General features: G+C 42.9%; 2 protein-coding genes across 7 annotated transcripts in view; both read right to left on the minus strand.

Moving 5' to 3' along the window:
- LOC113023489 (signal-induced proliferation-associated 1-like protein 2) overlaps positions 1-17247 on the minus strand; it is a 47831-nt gene extending 30584 nt beyond the window's left edge. For 4 of the 5 annotated variants that reach the window (XM_026169524.1, XM_026169523.1, XM_026169521.1 and 1 more), the window contains exons 1-6: positions 16842-17247; positions 11849-13086; positions 11087-11214; positions 10730-10918; positions 9332-9473; positions 9117-9205 (exon numbers count right to left, since the gene is read on the minus strand). In XM_026169524.1, coding sequence (XP_026025309.1) covers positions 9117-9205; positions 9332-9473; positions 10730-10918; positions 11087-11214; positions 11849-12911 — 1611 coding nt within the window. In that variant the 5' untranslated portion in view covers positions 12912-13086; positions 16842-17247. The remainder of the gene's footprint in view (positions 1-9116; positions 9206-9331; positions 9474-10729; positions 10919-11086; positions 11215-11848; positions 13087-16841) is intronic. The other variant, XM_026169522.1, reaches the window with a different exon arrangement.
- A 23-nt stretch (positions 17248-17270) lies between these two features.
- The window catches only part of LOC113023514 (equilibrative nucleoside transporter 1-like), a 33926-nt gene continuing 32664 nt past the window's right edge, over positions 17271-18532 (minus strand). For both annotated transcript variants that reach the window (XM_026169582.1, XM_026169581.1), the window contains exon 13: positions 17271-18096. In XM_026169582.1, coding sequence (XP_026025367.1) covers positions 17985-18096 — 112 coding nt within the window. In that variant the 3' untranslated portion in view covers positions 17271-17984. The remainder of the gene's footprint in view (positions 18097-18532) is intronic.

The raw sequence follows: 18532 nt of genomic DNA on the forward strand, positions 1-18532 counted from the left end.
ATAAATCTGCTGTCTCATGAATTTTACCCTCTATATAAACTGTTGTACTTGTGAATAAAGTTGAGTCACTTTGGGAAGACAATCTAAAGCAGTCTCTGTTTTCTTGTTCTCCCAAGCTGCTCCCGAGCTGCTCGTACTAACACGCTGAATGGCATGCTTGAATATTACTTGAGAATATATTTGACTGTGTTACAGACTAAGGGACATTCTCTGCTGATAGGTGAAGGTACATTCTCTGCTGATAGACGTCCACGCCTCGGAGGAAGCCGATCCACGGAGTAGGCCCTGGAAACAGTTTCCTTCAATTTTGGTGTCAGAAGTGGGATCCTGACGAAGGTAGGCACTTGTCTTTTTATTTTATAAGACTGTGTTATGCCTTTCTCAGTGATCCACATAGAAACGGGATACGCTGACGAGGCCTTCTTCAGTGGCCCACATAGTAACAAGTGGGATACACTGAGGAGCCTTATTTAGTGGCCCACATAGAAACACAGGAAGTTGCCTGTTGTTTTGTAAATAAAAGCAGAAAGGACACAGGAAGTTGCCTGCTGTCATAAACTAAGAAGTTGCTCACCAGCAGAAAGGACACAGGAAGTTGCCTGGGGTCATAAAACGAGAAGTTGCTCGTTAAAAAGTGAGAAGTTGCTCACTAAAAAGATAAAATTGCTAGCAAAAAATCAAGTAACCTCAGGTGTGCCACAGCAAAAATAGAAACTAACTTAAATCCTTCAAAGCGTCTAAACCCCTCTGGAAATCACTGACCATGGGTCAGAATAATTCAAAGACCTTAGACGGGTCCGATAAAAAATCAAAATTAACTGTAAAACCGAAAAAAATAAAATATAAAATCACAAATAGCGGCTCAGTACGACTCCTACTTCCGGTTACGTTTAACCCACGCTCGCGAATCAATGAAGACTTCCATGATTACGTATCCAGAACATGCGGAAGTGCTTACGTGACTGATTTCGTCTCGAACTTAAGAACTATAACTTTAATGCATCCTAATGTATTTCCGGAGCCCTATCCCGAACGATTATCGCCAGAAAACAGGTCAGTAGAAATGTTAAATACTATTTGTGATAAGAAAAGTAGGCTGATTAAAAAGTCCTGTAAAAAATATATGATAGAATGTCGTGATGTGACCAATCGCATGCTACCACTATGGAAAAAAGGACCCGAGCCAGACGTAAATGCTTTAAATCAAGCCAGTGTAGGCTCTAGTAAATCCACTGCAGAAAAAACTAGCCTTATATGCCCATCCGTTCAACCTACGGCTCCGCCGCCTTATGATGAAAAAACAGAATTAATAGCTGCTGCGGCGGCTGCACGTCATCAGCGCGTATATCCTGATTTAACAGCAGAATCCCAAAAGAGTGAGGAAGGCACTGAAATGACACCTAAATCAGAAGAAGATGACTGGTTTAACCTAGATCAAAGACAGGAACGAGAATACACTGAACGAGAAAGAGAGTTACAGGAACATAAAAAGCAAACAAAACAGTTAATGACAGAGTGTGAGGAAATCATGAAAGATCCTTTAACTGAACGTACGGAAGCTGAACTGCAGGAAGCCGTTTCTGTCATAGATAATCATGTTCAGCGCCACACTAGAGTAGCGACTGGTTTAACTGTGCCAAAAGCAATAACTAACACCAGAAATTTAATAAGGAACTACTTAAAGCAGAAAAAAGAGGAAAAAACTCAAGAGGGCCCCCACAAAAACACCCGTTATAAAGAAAAGCAGGGATCACAATTTAATGACGTCAGCACCTCCCTCCCGTTCATGATAATAGGGGACATGTGTTGCATTCAACCCCCTAAAATTTCAGAGTTAGCAGCAACCATTAAAGAACTTCCCGATCCTCTACAAAATCCTACAGCCTTTGTTTCTGCATTACAGAGAAGTACCAGATACCACCACTTGGGTGGGCCTGACTATAGATATATATTATGTCAACGAATCCCAGGTGTGACTGAATCTCAGCTTATTGAAGAAGTAGAGGAACTAGACCCTAAAAATGACCAAGCAGCCAACACCACCTCGTTTTTGTGGATAAATGATGACAAAATCACAGCCTTTTTTCAAAATCTAAAGAGATTTCTGCTCACAATGTCTAGAGATAAAATTGATTTAAATGCAGTAACCATGTGTAAGCAAAAGCCAGATGAATCCATTCTAGTGTTTATGAAACGTTTCACACACTGCTGGACTAATGAGGCATGCATGCCTGAAGGAGGAAATGATCAGATTTTCATAACAACATTCTTAAACAATATTCATCCAGAATGTTCACAACTATTGAAGCTGACTGCCACTGATAATCTCTATGACATGAAAATAAAGAATTTTATCACACTTGTCAAAACAAAAGCTGGTGCAGATCTTTTCCCCAACAGCACGAAGGCTAAAAGTGTTAAGATGTTGTTGAACTTTGATGTTGAAGGCTCAGAGGAAAGTGAAAAAATGATGTATGCAGGGGCCCCGCCCCCTCAACAAGCGCAGCAGGGAGATTTCAGAAGGAGAGATAGGAGTGGAGACGTATGTTTTTATTGTGGAAAAATAGGACACTGGAGGACGGAATGCAAATCAGCGGCACATAGGTCTCAACCACAAAACACAGGACCAGCTCCTGCCACTAGGCGTAAGCAGAGCTCTTACAGACAAGGTAACTGGCAACGCAGACAGGAATCACATCAAAATAATGGCCCCTTTGCACTTAGGCAGCAACCTTATAATCCACATTTTAATCCCCACCCATATGATAACGAAAGACTGGACCGACAATAGGGAGGCCCAGGTGATGATGAGGGACAGTGTGAAGCACTACACACGATGCTGCATTTGCAATTGTCCCGTAACACAGAAGGCTTGCCCATGTTAGATATAGAGATAGGTGAAAAGACTTATTCCTTTTTAGTTGACAGTGGAGCCACTAAAAGTTCACTGTCTGGAAAATTCTATAGTGGGCCTGTTTCCTCTGTGTGCATCAACACCATGGGAATAAACGGAACTCTAGTGCAATGCCCCAAAACTCATTCTCTAAAAACACGCTGGGGCCCAAAACCAGATGAAATTACATATCATCCATTCATAATTATTCCAAACTCGCCTGTGAATCTATTAGGCAGAGATTTAATGGCAAAAATGAACTTGTGTATTTCATTTAACACAAAGGGTGAAATGTTTGCAGATACTGATAACAGCTATGTTTTCTCTGCCCTATGCACCGACACCATGGAGAAGGAACAGCCTCTGTGTCAGCTGGACGCCTCAGCGGAGAATGAACTCAATATCCATCTGACTGGTACCCCACGTCACACACTGTGCCAAACACGTGTACAGACACCGTTACCAGGTAGCCCCATGCCTGGAAGCCACATATTTGTTTCTCTCACACTGTTCAACAACATGATAACTGCTCACACCAGTGAAGGCCAAACAGTGGTTTTGTCACATAACTCATACTAGAGGCTCACTCATTCAGCACAAAAAGCAGAGCTCATGGCTTTAATACGCGCCTGTGAGTTACATGTGGATAAGCGGGTAACAATTTACACTGATAGCCGTTATGCATTCGGTGTGGTGCATGACTTTGGCACATTGTGGAGACAAAGAGGATTTAGATCTGCTGATGGGAAATCGATCGCTAATTCTGACCTTGTTCAAAGACTTTTGCAGGCTATACAGCTGCCATCGGCAATTGCAGTTGTTAAAACGAAGGGGCACAGCACGGCTGACACAGACGAAGCAGTGGGAAATGCTCTTGCAGACGTAACCGCGAAAGCAGCTGCTGCCTCACAGCAACCACCCAGAAGGGAAGTATTATCTTTGCCTTTACAGCTGCCACTTGTCACGCTCCCAGACTATTTAGAAACAAATGTTGACCTAAAATTCATACAAGAGCAAGCCTCTGCCTTAGATTACACTTACTGGGAAAGTAATGATTGTACCTTAGATAACAGAGACGGCTTATACAAAAACCTTGAGGGTTTGATTGCCCTCCCATCTTCACTACTGCCAATCCTTGTCCGCCATTTTCACGGTGTGAGTCATGTCGGACAAAGAGGGGTAATAGGAGCAATAAAATCAAGATTTGTAATCAAGAAAACATCACACGCAGTAAAACGCATATTAGCAACCTGTCTAACATGTGCACGAACTAATGTAGGAAAACCAAAAGCAAAACATCAGCATTTACCACAACCAGATTTCCCATTTCATACATTACAGATTGATTTTACACACATGCCAGCGCAAGGAAGCATCAAGTACTTACTGGTAATAGTGGACCAATTTAGTAAATGGGTAGAAGCTTACCCAACATCAAAAGAAACTGCAGAAGTAGTCTGTCAAAAGTTGTGCAATGAAATAATACCCAGATTTGGAATACCTCACCAAATTAACAGTGATAGAGGACCTTCATTCACATCAGAAGTAATTCAAAAGTGTGCTAAAACTCTAGCAATAGACTGGAAATATCATGTGCCATACCATCCTCAGAGTTCAGGAGTTGTAGAAAGAATGAATAGGACCATAAAAAATCGCCTGACTAAAGCAATGATAGAAACAGGAATGACCTGGATCAAACTACTTCCTCAAATCCTCTGCGAGATTAGAATGACTCCATCCGCAGCAACCAAATTATCTCCATTTGAAATAATCATGGGAAGACCGTTTCCAACACCATGGTCAGCCTCCAGAGGGGCACCGCTATTGGAAGGGGACATAGACACTGCATTGTCTGACTATGTTCATAACCTGGTAGAAACACTGAATAATAACTATCAGAAAGTTTGTCTCTCTCAGCCTCTCCCTTCCACAGATCCAACCCATCCGTGGAAACCAGGAGATGCGGTGTTGGTAAAGTCGCTAAAACCAAGGGCACTCGGGGAGGCCGCGTGTTCCAGCCCCCAGACTGTACTTGCAGTGACGAGAACCAGCATCCTAACAGACGGACAACCTCAGTGGATTCATGCCAGCAGGGTTAAGACCAGCCCCACCAAACCACCTAAGGCGTCGGATCAAGTAGATGACGTCTCCGGCGAGCCAGCGCCCGGATTCAATACACCTATAGATGACAACTCAGGCGAGCCAGCGCCCGGATTCAATACACCTACACACACACACAATCACTGATTAACACACAACACCTGAAAGAGCCAAGACTCAGAAAGCCCTCTGATCCCCCGCCTGAACAACAACAAGGTACTCGAACATCCAGCAGGAACAGAAAGCCTAGAGTACCACACAATGTCTAACCTGATAAAGATAGACTCGTTTCATCCTGATAATGGAGAAAATGAAATGCCCATTGTCATCACACGACGCTTATACGGTGTCTCTCGAACCTGGGACCAGGCCAGGAGACGACTAAAGAACTGTCTTTTTTATATATTTAGGTTATTAATCATATCTACTGCATTAACCTTAGGATTTTTATTTACTATTTCGTATTGTAAAGTGCAACCCTGTTCACATTTCTGCAAGCCACATTCTCAATGATAACCCATATAGCTACCAGTACAGCTACTTCAATGTATTTGCAATTAGCACAAATTGATCCTGAGGATGTGCCAGATGTTACCAATGATGTTCCTGATGTGTATATTGAACATTAGGCTGTGAACTATTACATTTTATGATTTGCTTTTTATATTGTGTTATTACATTTGTGATTTTTCCTTTCTATTTGAGTTATTATTTTTTTTAAAAATAATAATAAAAAAAAGAGTGGAACTGTTAGGTATTTTAGTACCATGGTAGCATTTACTGGATATTGTTTTATAGTGACATTATGCAGGAAAACTCTGTCATTCAATAAGGCCCCTTTGTTTCAGTGTTTTTCTCTTTGACCCAAGAATTGATGTGTGAGAATCACAGGCTGGTACAAGGTTGAAATACCACAGAGATCACTCCCTCAGCTACATTAGTTTCTTAATCTTTTAGACGCCTGTTGAAGGCCAAATGGTTTGTTTCAGATTTCACTAATGTAAGAACTCTTCGTTTTGTGCCTTGAAAATATGTCGCTGAGATAATCACAATTGTAGCTGAACTAATAAACTACACAAAGGATGCTTCTTCACCCAAGGGCAGGAAGACGCTGCCTTATCTTGGTCTGTACTGGTTTAAACTGATAAATCTGCTGTCTCATGAATTTTACCCTCTATATAAACTGTTGTACTTGTGAATAAAGTTGAGTCACTTTGGGAAGACAATCTAAAGCAGTCTCTGTTTTCTTGTTCTCCCAAGCTGCTCCCGAGCTGCTCGTACTAACACGCTGAATGGCATGCTTGAATATTACTTGAGAATATATTTGACTGTGTTACAGACTAAGGGACATTCTCTGCTGATAGGTGAAGGTACATTCTCTGCTGATAGACGTCCACGCCTCGGAGGAAGCCGATCCACGGAGTAGGCCCTGGAAACAGTTTCCTTCAGAAACTGTCATCCATGCTTTTATAACCTTACGCTTAGATAACTGCAACTCCCTTTTAATAGGGGTTGGCCAAAGCACTCTGCCACGGCTGCAAATGCCTGACGTTCATGAAGTCATTACTAGTTAACATTAAAGGGATGGTTGGCTCAGCAGTGCTCTGACTGTTTTTCACCCTGGCTACAGTGCTGAAGAGAAATCTAGGGTTGTTCTTATTTTCTTCAACCAGTGATGAATAGCATTAGTATAGCATTAGTATAGTATAGCACAGTACAAATGTTTTTAGTTTTTTTTTTAGAGCAACAAACTATTTCTCCAGGCTAAATGATGATCTTCTAAATTAGTTTCCTCTCCATCTTAGCAGTTATCTGTTAATTATACTAGGGGCTGACTGCGTGACAAGTGGCGGCGGCGCAGCAGTCGTGGATGTGAGTCAAGGCTCACAGGCGGCAGGTGGCCGGCGCACAGGCCCCCACCGCATGCTGGCCTCTGGTGGAAGCCAGGCAGGTCCAGCTGCCGTGCAGACCTCAACTCTAACCCTGGGCAGGTCCCTCCCGGAGTGGGTATGCGTGCGGAAGTAGGCTGTGCCCTGGCTGGCCTCTCCCTGGGACCGGTACGGGTGCCAAAGCAGTCCGGTCATCAGTCACTCCCATGCAGTCAAGGGATGTCGGCGGGGTCTTCGCCAAGACCCGATCCGAGCTGCCAAACTCTACCAACTGCATCCGGTGCTTGGACCGATCCTGCAGTTGTTCCTGCTGGCGGTAACACCGCTCCCTCTTTGTAGCTGCGAGTTTGGCCACCATTTGGGCCAACGCCTCCCTTGGCTGTCCCGTTCATGGTTCTGCCATGCTACGATCCTGGGTTTCGGGATGCACAGCAGACCAGATCACATTCTTTCACTTTTCTTTTATCTCTGCTGTTGTTTTGAACACTCGGTTGCAGCTTTTCAGCTGTCGCCACAGACACCAACAACAACAACAACAACAACAGGACCCAGTTCATTCTTCTTTTAAGCCAGTAAGGCTTGATTTCTCATGCCGCTCAGGTGTGACTCTGCAGCGGTGCCACAGACAATGCTCCGCCACACCACCCCTAGCCTGGACCCTCTCAGTGAGGTCATTGTCAAGACTGGCTACAGATACTGAATACAGAACGTGGCAAACGTCAGCCACTGTATGCCAGGAGTGAACAAGACATCGATTCACTGATTCAAACCACGAGAATCTACAGCAATAACATCGGAATTTCATTCAGACTGGAGAAATGTAGTTGGACGGTAACGAAAAGAGGGATGCTAGTCAGAACTGAGGGGACTGCACTACCAGAAGCAACAATGCAGACATTGAGGACAGCTACAAGTACCCAGGAATCCTACAGGCAAATGGGAATCATGAAGAAGCTGCTAGGGAAGTCCCAACCATCAAGTACCTGCAGAAAGTAAGGCAAGTCCAGAGGAGTCAGCTGAATGGGAGGAATAAGATCCGGGCAATCAGCACCTACACCCTGCCGATGATCAAGTACCCTGTTGGGATAATAAGCTGGCCAAAGGAGGAGACAGAAGCCACTTGCATCAAGACAAGAAAGCTCCTGACCATGCATGCAGAGTATTACCCCAAATCCAGCACCCCAAGGCTGTACACTAAGCAGAACGGAGGAGGCCGAAGACTAGTGAGTTTCAGAACCACTGTCCAGGATGAGACAACGAACATCCATGAGTACATCAAAAAGTTGGCCACAACTCATTATGTCCTTAGTGAATACCTCAGGCAGCAGAAACCTGAGTAAGACGAGAAGCAAGGAGAGGAACCATCATAGAAGGACAGGCCCCTGCACGGTATCTACCACCGTTAGTGGGCAAGCAGAGGAAGATGGCCATAGTGATGTAGCTGAACCTAGTGATAGCAACATCAAGAAAAAGTAACATGATAAGCAGAAGTACCAAGGGCTGAGAGAGGAGCCCGAGAAGATGCGGAGAGTGAAGGTAACAGTGGTTCCCATGGTAATCATAATACATAACCTCTGAACTGGCCTAGTGGCTCCAGCAAAATGTGGGGTGACATTCAACATCTCTGTCTAGAAGAGGGTGGAACTAGGAACAGCAAAGATACTGTGCAGGAACCTCAGGCTCCCAGGCCTTTGGTAGAGGACCTGAGCTGAAGTGGGCCACCCACAATGTCTTACATCTTTCTCCATCTCTAAACAAAATGATCTTATCTCTCATTTGTTTCCTTTGTAGTACTTCAGTAGTTAGCTGATGTACTGTGACCAGAACATAAAAAAGCACCGTTATGACCTCCTTTAACTAACAGTAGCAATGCATAAATTATATGGTTTTGCCTCTTTATCTTTATCTGATACGTCCTTATGATGGATAAACCAATAGGACTGTATTTTACCTGTAATCGGTCCTACATTTACTTTCAGATCGGTTTGATGTTTAAAGGGTTGCAGTGATGGGAAATAACTTACGATGTGAGTCAGTGTTAAACCTAAAGTAAGGAGCACGCTTGGAAAATGTATAAAGTAGGAAGATGAAATATTTGTGTTGAAATGTGGAGAATAAAAGTAAAAAGCTGTCAGAAAAACAAATACGGATATAAAGTACAGATACTTGAAAACTTTAGTTGTGGTACTTGTGCAGTACACAGCACAAGGTCAAACTAGGAACAGGAGAATCACCTGCTGAGGGCTGCTTGCCGTGGACACGTGGAACATCAGCTTGAATTCTCTGAACGTTGTAAAAACTGACTGCCTCCCTGTTGAGTCTTCTGACAGGAAACAAAAACAAGCAAACAGAAAGTAACAACAATTACCAAACACCATTCTGACATCATTGCAGAACCAGGACAAACAAGGACCCGGTTTTGTTTCAGAAAAAGAAATGGTGCTGGTACCGCTGGTATCTTTCAGTGGACCTCTGTGGCCCAGAAGGTCCAGGAACTGATCTAGAGCGGGACTGCCAGAGTCACTGTTGTCCTCCTCGGTGGACTGACCAGCCCGACAGAATAACACGCCCACTTTGCGCTGGAACTTCAGCTGCAGTAAAACAAAGAAAAGCAGGCAGGGTCAGCGTGGACCATCGGGACTCTGAAGGTGCTGGTTATAAGATCAATTCAGAAGGTTTGGAACTGATGCGTGAATTACGCTCCAGCGGGAAATCTTTTAACCCTACCCGGTAACCTTCTGCATAACCAGACATGAAGCGCCTGAGAAACTTGAACGTGTGTAAAGTTGCGGTGAAGGTCTAAGAGGGGTTAGATTTCCCACACAAGTGAAAATCATTTGTATAATAATTTGTATAATAGTTAGTTGAAACAGGAGTACTTCAGAAATTGGAGAAAATGCTGGTGTCACTGTTTGTACTGGATTTACTGGTTTTATTGTTTATATTGACTTGATGATGCCGTGTCAGGAGACCTTTGGTCATTTCACACAACATCGGAAGGTCAGCTGACTTCTCCCTCTTGCAGTGGACGTTTTAGGGCACCTGGACAAAAAGATGAGCCTATCACAGTGTTTTACCTCGTCTCTTACCTGAGACACCTGAAGGCAGGAGCACCCTCCTGCCGCTCATGTGGATATCTCATATTAATGCGATAGTAAACTTATCATCTTCCTGCTGTGTTCTCAGGCTGATGTCCGTCTGTGTCGTCTCCTGGGATTTCAGTCTGACTGGAGCTTAAAGAGACCTCTCTTCTTCTGCTCAGGCTCCCAGTGGCCACTTAAAAAACTGCTTTGTATCACTTTGCTAAACTTCTGAGAGAGCACAACAAGAAGGTTTTCTTTATTTTGTACTGACCTCTGGGAGGGCCACCAAAAAGTAAGGAAAACGTGACAAAAACTGTAGCTGATTAAAAAGGTACATCTTACTTGTTCCAGCTAATACCATCAAGTCTGAGTTTGTCTCTAAACTGGACAGAATCACAGAAGCTTTATTAGGATCTCTAAAGCTCTAGAAGGATGAGATAATAGTGAATCATTTCTTTCAGACAGAGAACTCGTAGCTGCTGCCTGTGAAAACCTCTCTGAGGATGTGTGTTTGGGTGTTTTTGAAGAATACGCTACTCAGCATTGATCAGCATGGTGGACGTAGCACGAGAAGCTGAATTCTTATGCCAACTGTTTCATTATGTGAAAGCGTCACAGCATCAAAAGCCCGATTTAGCAAAATGGCTATGAAACGGGATTCTAGTTTAACACAGACCATCCTGTCAGAAACATGGGAAGGCCAACCATGGCAGTGGCAGGTATTTCATGGTCAGCTGGTGGGTGGCACACTGGGACTGGCTCACCTCCTGCTGGTCCAGCTGCAGCAGCAGTTCAGGGACTCTGGGTGAATCTGCAGCCAGTCTGAGACTGTGGATGCTAAGTTGAGGAACCACAAACTCGAGAACATCCTTCAGAGGAAGACGTCGACTGGTCCCGTGTTTGGATGAAGATGGGATAGAGTCCTCTGTGATGGATCCTCTCAGGGTAGACAGCTGAAAGAGGGGGCGTGATTGGATCAGACTAAAAGGACAAACAGGGATTAACAGCATCACCAACAGTCACTTTATAAATTAGTAATCGAAAATGATCTCAAACCAGACTGTGATCAGGTCAGGTCAGGTCGCCTAACCAGTCACGTGACCGGTCACATGACTAGTTACCTGACCAGTCCTGAGGATCATCCTGTAGTTGTACTGTGTCTCATCACTCCTCTCCTCCAGTTTCTCTCGCCGGAGGCTCAGAGACACTGGACCAAAGTTCTCATCAATGCCAAAATAATTTTGGTGATCTGACAGAAAAAACACAGAAGGTCACTCACATCAGTGAAAACAGAAACCTGAACGCAGTAACAGTGCTTAAATTAATCAGGGGTGTCGAACTCCAGGCCTCGAAAGCCGGTGTCCTGCAGGTTTTAGAGCTCACCCTGGGTCAACACCTGAATCACATAATTATTTCATTATCAGGCCTCTGGAAAACTTCAAGACATGTTGAGGAGGTCATTTAGTCATTTAAACCAGCTGTGTTGGATCAAGGACACATCTAAACCCTGCAGGACACCGGCCCTCGAGGCCTGGAGTTCGACACCTGTGTGTTAGATCTTCAGATCTTCATATTCAGTTCATTTCTTTTCATTTACAGTCAGAAATATTATTGCACTTCAGGGTTTGTTTTTAGCACACAGTCACATGTTGATCGTGTCGCCTATCCTTATGGCAGAATGTTTCTGTTGGAAGTTATTGAACTGTTTATTTTTTAACTCTATGGATACTGAGATCTATTACAAACTCTTCCTGTTATAAATATCTTTTGTTGGAACTAGATTAAACTGGTGGCACTATTTTAAAAAGCGTCCTTGCTTTACTTTTAGCAAGAGCATCCAGCTTCTGCATCGTGGTGAAGTCTGGCCCTCGACTGGACCTTACCTTGGTTGTAGAAGTATTTCAGGTAGTATCTGGCTCCCAGGTCAATGTGTTCAATGTCGTGATTATTCATCAGATGTTGGTCGAACGCCCGAGTTCCTCCACGAAACTCCAACACTGAGATGCTCGCGTTGGTGCGGTGGGTGCTGAGCGGCGGATCGCTGAAGGATGTGTCTGCTGCAGCACCGCAGGTGGAGGTGTTGGCCCGAGTCAGGCCCAGCCTCCTTTCCATCTCCCCTCCAATCTCATTATGAAAGAACGGACAGCTGCTCACCAGAAAGTTGTTTTTGTCACGTTCATCAGGGCTTAAAGCATCAAACACATCACATCCAGAGGTGGAGACGTTCCTTCTGTGCTGGAGGTCTGCTTGGGGGACGAAGCCGCTGCTGAAGTTGAAGAGGACACTCTGACTATCATAATGAGAAAAGCATTTGTAAGAGATTGCGCTGGGTCTTGTGTCCCTGTTTGTCCTCTGATTCCTTAGTCTGCTGAGGATCGATGTCTCCGGCTTTGTTTTCTGAACATGCGACACATAAACCGAAGCGTTCACATAGTTGGGTACATAGATGACATCCCCATGAGCAATGCGAGCGGCAGTCTGCAGACTGGGCGACAGTGCAGCACGAAGCTGTGCAGGTTCTGGGAACGGAGGCGGTGCGCTGGGCACCTGCTGCTTCAGCCTCCAGGAAGGAGTCTCAGTGGATTGTGACAAACTTTGGCGGTCCAGTGTCGAAGTGCTGCAGCACTTTCGCCTCAGACTTGCGTCTGTGTTTGGGTTGATGGCAGCAGGGTCCATGTCTTCAGCTCCGACATCACTGATCGTCACCTCACTGTTGCTTCTCTTCATCCTTGCCAAACTCCTGCTGGTGGAAGGACTCGGGCGAACTGGGAATGTAGTCTCTGACCTGGGCTGGGGGTCCAGGCTCTTGTTGGAATGGGGAGGTTGACTCAGAAAGCTCAAGTTCAGACCCTCCTGAGCATCCCTCCTCTGAGACAAGTCGGACATTCGGGCCCTGACCCCCATCTTTGGTACAACAGGAGCTCCCTGAACGACCGGAGGTCCCATAGTCCCGATCCTTGGAAAGTCTAAGAAACACTGCTGTTAGTCTAGTCCAGAAGGACCCTGAACCACTGCCAGGACTCAGACCCGAAGTTCATGACTCCTGTGAGATCTAATAGGTCCACAGTCTGATTAGGATCAGAGACAGGAAGTACATCCTGGACTCACCATCCACAGCGATCTGAAACAAGAAAAGGTTGTCATGCACTCCTGTTGAGGTGAATCACCTGTTTACCTGTGCTACAAGTACAGGTGTGAACATGCGCTAGTCAATCCCAGCTGCTCATTCGCCTGTAGGTGTGACGCATCTGTTCGGCTGAAAAACATGAAGCGTCATGCCTGAGAATTTAAAACACAAACGTGGCAGACGGACCAGCTCTGGTATGGGGAAGAGCCACAGGACAAACCTGTGCCCAGACGTGAACTAGATGTTATAACCCAGTTATTACTTTATTAATGCGAGAAGCAACAAAACACACCTGAAGTCCACCACGTTACCATGAGAAGGCAGTGTGTGTGTGTGTGTGTGTGTGTGTGTGTGTGTGTGTGTGTGTGTGTGTGTGTGTGTGTGTGTGTGTGTGTGTGGTATTTCCAGCAGCTGTCTCCGTCATGTTCAGCAGTAACAGCTGAAGGCTTCAGATATCTGTATGTGGACAAATGTACTCTCAACTGCATACACTGCTCTGTGTGTACTGCATACTGTATACGCTGTACTGTGTTTGGAGCCGGTCTGACGTCAGGTCATAACCTTGAACATTACATTTCTGACATAAAGCTAAAAGCAGACATTGGAAAAATAAACACGGAACAATGCTGCCTGCCTGTATGTTTGAGCACATGCAAACAGATGTGGAGTTCTGTGAAACGTCCCAACACTGTGTGATCACATCGGCAGAGTAAACGCTTTGCAGACAGTCATACAAACTGCTGTTTTCACTTTGGTCAGTTTGGGATCAAGTATCCATCTACCCTGGTGTTAGGAAGTTTTACCTGAAGAATAAAACATAACATGAAATATATTAAAAAGTGATCCTGTTTGACTGTAACTGAATTCAGTTCAGCTTTAAGTTTATAAGATAAAGATGAGATAAACCTTTATTAGTCCCACACGTGGGAAATCATGTCATATAGTATCTTATTCTTATTATCATATCCTATTTCATTGCTTTTCTTAATTTTTGCTACTGTAACTTTGCACTGTCCACTTTCTGCTGTGACACAACAATTTTCCCACGTGTAGGACTAATAAAGGTTATCGTATCTTTTCTTAAAATACAAGTTAGAGCAGTAACCCCCCCCCCCCCCCCAAAAAAACCCCTAATAGAATAGAATAAGATAAAATAATATAGTATACACAATAGATATATAGTACAATTGATATGTCACATGACAACAGAAGTCTCAGGGTGCTTTGTATTGAAAGGTTAGATGATCTATTTTGGTGCTTTTAAGTGTTTCTTTAATCTTAGTTTCCTGACTACAATCATCAGAACCCCTCAGGACGGCACAGCCAGTGCCCTGGTCCCTCCCTGAATCATCATCAGTGCAATCAGGAGGTGAATGCTGTAGTTCCAAAGACACCACCACCCAGCTGAAGTTTCACATTCATTCAGGAAACTCCTTTTATTGACCTGGCTTCATTTGCCTGTAAAAAATAAGACTATGAAACAAAGCAGCCAGCAAGAGTACAGGAGAGACGATCATGTGTTTAAATGCAGGAAAAGTAGTGTACTAATTCCTGAGGCCAAGTGGGATCTTTACAGATGTTTCTGTCTGAGAACATCTGTAAAGGCGGATCTTCGTTCAAGGGAAATGATGTTGAAGAAGCTGCAGTCATAAGGAGCAGCAGACTGTGGTGCATTGTGGAAAACTGTTGTCAACAGTCGGCCATCTGCAGATGACAGAAATGCCGTAGTTGGGTCATGAAAAGTGAGTCTGAGGAGTTTATAACATCGGCGTGATTGCCTCTTCCTGTCTCCTGACCCAGTCATCTCAGCTGATTACTGGATTACATCACTTCCTGTTCATAGGGCAAAGAGGTCTCTGAGGAATCTGCTTCCTGTTGGCGGAGGGTGGAGTGAGGTGGGGAGGGTGGGGGGTGATCTTATCTTCAAATTAAGGACAAAGACACAGATTTCAAGAAGCCTGTCCTGCTCGTCATCAAGTTTGCAACTGTCTGCAACACGCCTGTGACATGTATATGCTTTGTGTGAGGTTTCCAGCACATTGACCAGGACATGTCCTTCAACGCACATATTAAACAAATATGTAAGACTGCGTTCTTCCATTTGCGCAACATCTCTAAAGTTAGAAATATCCTGTCTCAGAGTGACGCTGAAAAACTGAACATAACAGAATTGAATTCTGTTATCTGTTACCACACCCAGAAATGTTGTATCAGAAACTTACTACTTCAACATTATTTATCAGCAATTCTGCTCCAGCATCTTTTTTACAATTTCCAAATAACATAAATGTAGTTTTATTCAAATTTAGTGAAAACTTGTTTCTGTCAAACCTTGTTTTCAGTTTTGTGTTCCAAAAGCTGATGTGAATTATCTCCAGCACAAAAAAATCTTTGAATCATCTGCAAATAAAATAAACTGTAATATATCAGATGTTTTTATATATCATTGATGCACAGGTTAAATAAGCTTTGGACCCAATGCTGACCCCTGTGGAACTCCACAAACAATGTCCAGGCACTCTGATATTCACCAAGCCTCACAAATTGTTGCCTGTCTCTCAAATAACTGCTGACCCACTCCTCTAATGCTGTAGTGCTCCAGTTTATAAGGTAATATTTCATGATTGATTGTGTCAAAAGCTTCTTGTAGGTCAATGAAAACTCAGACTGTGCATTGTCTTTGATCTGTTTTATTAGTGATATGTTCAGTTAGTTCCATTAATGCCATGGATGTTGATCTATTTGGTCTGAAACCATACTGACTTTCCATTATTATTTTATGTTTATCTATTAATTTGTCAAGTCTATTAATAAAACCTTTTCCAGTATTTGTGAGAATTGTGAGAGTAGAGAAACAGGCCTGTAATGTGAATTGGTGTCAATCTCCATTTTTAAACAGTGGTATTACTTTAGCAGTTTTCATTTGTGTTGGGAACGCACCAGTTTGTAGAGGCAAATTGCAAATGTATGTTAAGGGTTTGGAGCATCGATCAAAGTCTGTAGAGTTTTCAGTTTGTGATTTCCCAACAACATGATTTCCTTTTTTTCCACCACCGTTAAAAACACTGACTGAGGATTAGGCCGGGGGAATATGGCCAGAAATATTTATCACAATATATATTTGAAAATGTGCGATAACGATATAACTGACGCGAGACAAAATACTTTACCACTCCACAACTTTATTAGTGCAAAAAACCCATCAATGTATTTTCACTTAAACAAGCAGCTGTTTTTTATGTGCATTAAAGTTATTTAAAATTTTTACCCATATTCTATCGCCATATTTCATTTTCTAACCATTGCCTAACATTACACCGGTGTTACCGTGAACGTTTGATATGGCCCAGCCCTAGTTGAGGATTACGTTCAATGAGCTTAGTTTCTTTCTCTGCACAGTTTCTTGTGTTCTGTCAGCCAAGTCTGGCCCAACACTTACAAAGAATTTGTTGAACTCATTAACCACATCGCTCATCATTATTAGTCAAATATGAAGGATAATGTAACTGCCTAGAACTATTTTAATAACAATATTTCATGTTTTCCAAATCCCTTTACTGTTATTTTTATTCATATTTAATAATTTCTCAATTTTACATGACCTCAAAATACTAGTTAGTTTATTTTTATACCTCTTGTTCTTATTTTCAACTTCTCTACTTCTGTACTTTATAAATCACCTCACTGCTCAGCAGTACTTCGTTACCTCACTGCTCAGCAGTACTTTGTTTCGGAGAGGGAAATTTTACCTTCTCGAGGACCGAGGATCCAGGGCTCTTCCAGTGTTCTGACTCTCGGATCAGACCCGGACGTCGTGTCAGTCGGTTCCGGTTTGTTTCCCGGTCCAGTCACACTGACACGGACCTCTTGTGCGGGTCCTGGTCTTGGTTCGGTCTCGTTAAACTCTCAGCTGTGTCTGGTCGGACGCTTCAGCTCAGCCAGGCTGGCGATGCGTTTAAGTGATGCTCGGATTCTTTACAGCCAGCCCGGCTGATGCCTTCAGAGGACGTTAATAAACGTGGGAATTTTCTTCACTTGTCTGTCTTTCATTGAGCTGAAAATAAATAAAGTGAAATAGCCCACTGTTCGTTCTGCGGGCGGCTTTCAAAGGTTGTAAACCTTTTGGGGATTCCTAACCTGGATGATCGAGCATGCATGAAGACGATTTGATAAAAATGTCACACACTGCAGTTTTAATTTATTTGGATCCACGTTAAATACACAGTTTTTTTCTCATTACAATATTGATATTACAATATCTCTTGACAAATATTAACATGAGATGAACAGAGATGAAGATCAGACTTCATCAATAACTTCACTAACTCAGTGCTTCAATTTAATACTGTCAAATTATTACTGTGCAGTTTATACTGCTTAACTTTTATTATTGTAATATTAGTAGTATTACTTCAATGTCATTTCATTGCTTACCAAACGTGTAACTCAAGTCATTTCTCATAATGTATGTCAGGATGTGAACCCTTTAAACTTTAATTCTAATCAAGTCACCACATTTCTTTCAATAAAACTCTTAAATCTGGAGTTTAGTCAAATAATTTATCTGGAAATCACAGATGGTGACGCTCTGAGGACTCTATGAAGACGATCAATGTGAATATCAAAGATCTTTTAACCTGTTAAACTTTTTTTAATGTCTCTAATGAATACATACAAAGAATATTCATTGTACAGATTCATGTTTAAGAAATAAATACTGAAAGTAATCCTGCAGCACCTCCATCAGGACAAAAGAGAAAATAATTAAGACAAAGTTGAAGAGCTGTGGAGTTTCAGTCTGACTGAAGCTTTTCTGCCACTCAGACCAGAACTGCACAAAAGAGTTCACTGATAGTTTCACAGTTAGTCCAAGAGAAAGACGACATTTCCAGTTAAACCAGTATTCTAATGAGAAAGGAGAGAGCAGCTCCTAACGCCAAACCCAGAGAGAGGAAGAACGCCATGATGGCTCCAGCTGTTTCTGCTTCATGAGGAAGAACGTTCCTGTTAAAAACCAGAATATTGACATATTATATTATATTATATTATATTATATTATATTATATTATATTATATTATATTATATATTGGAGTACTGTAATTAATTATTATCAGGAAGTCCTAAAAACTCCCTGAAAAGCCTTCAGTTAATCCAAAATTGTTAAGGTAAAATATATATTCTTAGTGCCTATTTTCTGTTTCTATTTTTTATGTAGGCTAGTATATTAAAGAGGCCACTTTTCAGTCATAAAATGTGTTAAAGGTCACAAAGTGGGGAGCAAGACTGGAATACTGTGCAAGACAGGAAAATGCTGCAGCAAGAGTCCTGACAGGGACTAGAAAGAGAGCAGATTTCTCCTTCATTGGCTTCCTGTTAAATCCAGAATCCAAAATCCTGCTCCTCACATACAAGGTCTTAAATAATCAGGCCCCATCTTAT

This window comes from Astatotilapia calliptera, chromosome 6 (genome assembly GCF_900246225.1).
Source record: "Astatotilapia calliptera chromosome 6, fAstCal1.2, whole genome shotgun sequence".
In the NCBI taxonomy this organism is placed as follows: Eukaryota; Metazoa; Chordata; class Actinopteri; order Cichliformes; family Cichlidae; genus Astatotilapia; species Astatotilapia calliptera.